The sequence below is a fragment of the Pseudorasbora parva genome, chromosome 15 (assembly GCF_024679245.1).
Source record: "Pseudorasbora parva isolate DD20220531a chromosome 15, ASM2467924v1, whole genome shotgun sequence".
Lineage (NCBI taxonomy): Eukaryota > Metazoa > Chordata > Actinopteri > Cypriniformes > Gobionidae > Pseudorasbora > Pseudorasbora parva.
In genome coordinates, this window is record NC_090186.1 from 40,273,356 (window position 1) to 40,279,640 (window position 6,285).

The 6,285-nt window shown below is 40.5% G+C and overlaps 1 protein-coding gene across 1 annotated transcript; it reads left to right on the forward strand.

Annotated features, from left to right (window-relative positions):
- The first annotated feature begins 3,480 nt into the window (after window positions 1-3,480).
- On the forward strand, window positions 3,481-4,587 carry LOC137042048 (trace amine-associated receptor 13c-like). The gene has a single exon (XM_067418738.1). The coding sequence runs from the start codon at window positions 3,604-3,606 to the stop codon at window positions 4,585-4,587; it is 984 nt and encodes a 327-aa protein (XP_067274839.1). The 5' UTR covers window positions 3,481-3,603.
- The last annotated feature ends 1,698 nt before the right edge of the window (window positions 4,588-6,285 follow it).

Sequence of the window (6,285 nt, forward strand, 5' to 3'; positions counted from 1 at the left end):
CTTCACTAAATAATCCCATTCTGTCAGAGTGAAGTACTTTGTGATAGGTGAAAATTAACCTGTTTCATTTGCAACACTGGTATTTGCCTGCTTACTGCAAATCTGTCTATGTTCTATAAAGTTGTGTTTAAACACAATCCAGATTCTGGACATTAATGCAACGTTGGCAAACATTTATTTGCTTGCTTACGTTGCTTATGGGATGCCTGCCTTTATATGTACATGAACTTTAATGACATCTCATTCATAATCCATAGGGTTTAATATTGAGTTGGCCCATCCTTTGCAGCTATAACAGCTTCAACTCTTCTGAGAAGGCTTTCCACAACGCTTAGGAGTGTGTTTAGGGGAATTTGTGTCTTCTAGAAGTGCATTTGTGATGTCAGGCACTGATGTTGGACGAGAAGTCTTGGCTCGCAGTCTCCGCTCTAATTCATCCCAAAGGTGTTCTATCAAGTTGAGGTCAGGAGTCTGTGTAGGCCACTCAAGTTCCTCTAGTTCCTCCACACCAAACTCCACAACAAATTCACTGAGCTCCTGAGAGTGACCAATTCTTTCACAAATGTTTGTAGAAGCGTCTGGATGCCTAGTGCTTGATTTAATACACCTGTGGCCATTGAAGTGATTGAAACACTTGAATTCAATGATTTGTAGGGGTGCCCTAGTACTTTTGGCAATATAAGCTGTGTCCCAAAGTGAAGGGTGCGCACTTCGAAGGCCATGCACTTCAAAGGCCAGACCAGGCCACGCCTTCAAAGTGCACGAAGTGCACGAAGCGGCACGAAGGGCAAACCGAGGAACAGGGTTGCCAGGTATGAATAATAAAACCCCTCCAACTGTTATTCAAAAGTATCGGAATCACAGCCAGAAGGGGCCAAAATATCCCAAAATGCGGGGCCGGGCAGTAGAAATATTGCTTAAGTAAAGACAACTTAACCTGTGGACTATAGGCTACAAACACCCCAAAGCAACAGTCGCCTAAATGCAACCCCATTCCAGACTTGGCAACAATGAACCAAAGCGCCGTTAATGGACAAGCAGGTTCTGACAACTGACAGCGGACGTTCGTGAGGAGATTTTAAAAAGAGAAATGGAGCATATACTACTACTACTATATATATATATATATATATATATGAGCTTTCTATTGGGTTTTGACATGCTTCAAAGCCTGCGACGATGGGCTGGACCATAAGCATGTAAATCTGTAGCCGGTTAAATATTGTCAAATTGCAAATATTAGTTAACAGTTTATTTCTTATGTTAAATGTAACTGTTACAATATATTTTAAACATTTAGCCTATATACGTCCAAGTTTTTTTTTTTTTTTAAGTAGGCCTACTTATTTTTATTCAACTCATCATCTCAGATGCATTTTTTATGGCATGCCATGCAGCCGTCGACCGATTCGGCCCCGCAAAGCTGCGGACAGTGGAAATATGCACTCATCCCAGAAGATGATGTCCCGCTCAGGCCTTACCAGAGTCTCTATTGTGCATTATTCCCCATCCCGGTCCAGCTCCAGCTTCTCCCGCTCAGCGCAATGAAAGTGTTGAAAAGTGTTTTCTTCTGGTTTGGCTGATAATAAAAATTTGTTGTTTCTAATGTTAAACTTAAGTTATTTTATTGGTCTATAAATAGGCTATAGTTGTAAAAAGCCTAAGTAGGCTAATAGACCAATTTATTTTCGTTTACACATTTTAAACTACATGACAAGAAAATATATGTAGCCTATAAACATAAATGTGTTTAATGTAGCTACAAATTATAACGTGCATTACAAAAAAAAAAAAATACAATAGCTAGGCTATAGAAAAACCACTTCTCTTTAATTTAGCCTACGTTTGAAGTTAACGAAAATGAACAATAGACAACAGTTAGTTTAATTTAGCCTACAAATAACTTGCATAAAAAATAATAAGCTAATATCCATTTAAATTGTTCTGTGTCGGCCACGCATCCAGCCTTTGGAGGATCGATGTTTCGTTGACCGTCGTCAGTGAACATTCATTCTTTCATATAAAAAAAGCTTTATTTTAGCATCTAAGTCAGCAGTTTTCGTTTGTTTGTATTTTTTCTTATAATTCTGAGTGACAGATGTCACATTTGATTTAGCCTATTTTTCTGTGATATTTGTTTTAGTTACGGTGTTGACATAGGCTACAGCCTATAGGCTGTAAGAAAAATAAATGATTGCACGGACAATTCCTATCCAGTGTCTCTCTTTCTGTAAGGGAAATTTAAAAGATAGATTCTGGAAACAAAATCTAAATTTAGCTGGATCAGTCGGGTCGGTAATAAAATAATTTATAGCGGGTGAGCACGGAGAGAATTTTGCGCGAGCGGAATGGTGCGGAATAGCGGGAGCGGGACGAAAATACAGCGCCACGCAGATTATATTTTGAAGGCTATTTAAAGAAAGTGTATGGGAAAAAAGAAACAGGGAAAAGGGAAATTAAAGTTTATCTTGCTCAGGGCAGGGAACTGGGAACTGTGTGAATGCGCTGTTGTGTTCAATAGTACCCAGGCTACACTTGAGTTACCGACCGCTACCGTCTTTAACTGGAATCTGATCGAGTGGCGCGGGAATGCGGACCAGTCAAATCCTGTAGTCACCAGTGTGCTATGAATTCTGGGATAGGGAAGGCTGCGAAGTTATGGGAAGGTCCCATCTGCTGTACCCTTCCTTTGCCTGAGAACCGAAGGGCGCATTTTGAAGTCGCTCATGAATTGCGGCAGCCTTCGTCGCACCGCTGTGACGCAATCGCACTTCAAATGCGGCCTTCAGAGGTGCAGCTTTCACTTTGGGACAGCCTACGTAGTGCCGCTGTGGCGTAATCGCACTTCAAATGCGGCCTTCAGAGGGTGCAGCCTTCACATTGGGACAGTCTTCGTAGTGCAGGTATGACGTAATCGCACTTCAAATGCGGCCTTCGAAGTGCGCGCACTTCACTTTGGGACACAGCTATAGTGTATGTCAGGGCTATTCAAATCTTACCCTGGAGGGCCAATGCGGTGCAGAGTTTAGCTCCAACCCTAATCAAACACACCTGAACATGCTAATCAATGTCTTCAGGATCATTAGAAAATCACAGGTGGGTGTGTTTGATCAGGGTTGGAGCTAAACTCTGCTGCGCATTGGCCCTCCAGGGTAAGATTTGAATAGCCCTGGTGTATGTCAACTGGAAATAGGCATATTCAAACATAGATATGATTGTATTTACATCAGAAATTTTTGACTGTTTTATAGTTTTAGTTTTATTGTATACATTTCATATACTGTAATTTCATATACTTACGTTTTGTGTGAATTTTATGTGACACTAATCAGTTGATCTCCCAGCTGTATGTTCTTCTCCCTTGATGTTGCCGGTATTGGAAAGAGTCAACATGTCAAGTGTATAAAAAGGCAGCAAAGATTGTGGCATGTCTTTATTTTGGATCCTCCCGGAGTGACTGTGTTTCAGTGAGGAGCCGTTCAGAGCTGTTGGAGAAACAAATAGCATCTTCAGAGATCTTCATCTGTGGTTACACATGTGATTATATGAAGGAAGTCACAGGGAACGATTCTCTGTTTGGATGTTTCTTTCAAGTACTTCAGAATGAATCTGACAGCAATGAACCAAACGGATGGCTGTCAGGAATATTTCTGTCCAGAGAGATCTGTTTCTTTATCTGTGTATGTGATTCTGTATGTGGCTGCAGCAGCTGTGGCTCTTCTGACTGTGTGTGGAAACCTGCTGGTCATCATCTCTGTTAGTCACTTCAAGCAGCTCCACACACCTGCTAACATCCTCATCCTCTCTTTGGCTGTGTCTGATCTGCTGGTCAGAGTTTTTGTGATGCCACTTCATTTATCTTGGCTCATCGAGTCATGTTGGACTTCTGGTCCAGTGATGTGCTCGGTTTTTAATTTTGTGACTTTTCAAGCGACAAGCGTCTCTATTCACACTGTGGCTCTGATCGCAGTTGATCGGTTTTTGGCTTTACATTCTCCTTTTTTTTACTCAGAGAAAATCTCACCCACTGTAATCTGCATAGCAACTTTATTTAACTGGCTGTTTTTACTCTTTTATAACTTCACTCTTCTTTACAGTAATGGAAATTTTACTGTCATGTGTCCAGGAATGTGTGTTTATATTGTAAATGAGGCTTCATTCTTCATTGATCTCCTGGTTGTGTTTCTTGTGCCATGTTCACTCATCATAATATTATACACACATATTTTTGTCATTGCTAGGAAACATGTGACTGCTATAAGAGCTCTTCAGGTTCACAACAGCAGAGAATCCTCTAAAAACAGAACTAGTGATAAATCAGAGCGAAAAGCTGCGATGCTTCTGGGGATTCTGGTCTTTGCGTTTCTCCTTTGTTTACTGCCATATTATATTTGTTCTTTAGTGATCCCGTACAGTAATGATTACTTTTTTTTTGTCAGAGATGTTGCTGGAATATTTTTCTTCCTGAACTCCACCATTAATCCCATAATTTATGCCTTATTTTACCCCTGGTTTAAGAAAAGTTTAACATTTATTTTCACATTTAAAGTGTTTAATAAAGACTCCTCCCTAATGAATGTGATGTAAGATGAAAATGTTTCTCCTTTTTTCCCTGTTTTTCATACACTCTACTCTACACTTTAACCCAGCATTCTTTAGAGTGTATATACTTTTTCTAGGTCAATCTATTTTTCTGCAATATTTTATGATATTAAACAAGGGTCTTGACTAAACAGCATCCAGTGAATATTTCCTCAATTATTTTCTCCAAGATAACAGTACTAAAATATTGAGATATTAGCTTATGGTCTGGAGCATTGTTAGGCTTTCACTCGAAATGAGAGCATGCTATCCCAGTATTAACTTCTCAATGTGACAAATAGTCACTCCTTTTTAATTCATTTTAAAACTATAAGAAAATTGTAAAACCTTACTGGGCCAAGAATGGTTTATATATGATTTTATAATATTTAAAGGTTGTCATCTAACATATTGTGATGTGAATACCAGTCATGTGATCATAGCTGTTTCAAGTGTCACAAACCCTACATTGGCCTTGCCTATATAATAGGAATACCGGTTCAGTTCCCTATAAGTCACACAATCATTCAGAGAATTTAGCTTTCTTAAATGCTATCACATGGTAGAATCATCCAAACTGACAACTCGGGTTGTGTGTGAATCAGATCAATCCAAAGAAAATCTATGAGAGAAAAAAGAATGGACTGCCTTCATTAATAATTTTGTATGGTTCCCATTCAGTCCGTCACTTTCAACGCCATGTCGGAGTTCCGATGAATAGGAGTCTCAATTAGAGTGCGGATCGGGCCGCATTTTTCTGTCCGAGCCCGACCCGCGTCCAACAGAGCAGTAACCAAACCCGACCCGAGCCCGACAGGCATTCAAATATTTATGTCCGAGCCCGACCCGAGCCCGACAGTTAAAATCAATTTTTTCCCCTCATATACTAATGACACGTACGTTTGTTTGTGTGGAAAGCCCGCTTTTATTAAGCAGCTGTAGGAAGGCATTCTGAAATGTTTACAGACGAGCGCATCAGCGCGCACACGGGGCATCAACGTTACACAGAGCCCAATCAAATAGCCAACTGAAATGAAATGAACAAAGGTCTGCTAAAAATGGCCCAAGCTAACAGAACAAAACATTAACGTAACACAATTGAAATGCTTATTGAAATGAAAGTCATCTTACCAATTTTCTCAAACTGTATGTTTCCTAAACTGCAACATGGGATCTATTTACATAATCTATCCATCAAAGTTTAGGCTAATCAAGGTTTTATGCAGGTTTAAAAGAATTGCATCAACTGTGGATGGCTTCAAGGCTGTCCTCCTGCCAGCAGCGCTGAAGTTGCGCTCACTGGAATGACAAGGATGCCACGGGCAATATGCACGCACGTGTTGCGCGTTGTTGTCATGGCGACATAAACAAATTTCCGCATGCAGGAAGACGGATGTTAGGGTAATATTATGCATGTATTTTAATCATAAAAACAAACCATTGCATCAACTTAAACAGACCCATTGGCTACTTGCATAATAAGCAGTTTTAAATTTAAAAGTTACAATGCCTTATCGCGCTGACGTGACCGAGCCCGACCCGAACCCGAACGTCATTTCTAAATATCTGTCCAAACCCGGCCCGACCCGTCGGGTACCGTCGGAACCCGTTGGGGGGGTCGGGTCGGGTATCCATCCTCTAGTCTCAATCGCGAGAGCCAGTCTACTTTGAGTATAACTGAACGAGCCAATGCACATTGGTATG

What these genes read in the sequence shown, in the direction of transcription:
- LOC137042048 (XM_067418738.1), top strand. Translation starts at nt 3,604, where the DNA reads ATGAATCTGACAGCAATGAACCAAACGGATGGCTGTCAGGAATATTTC.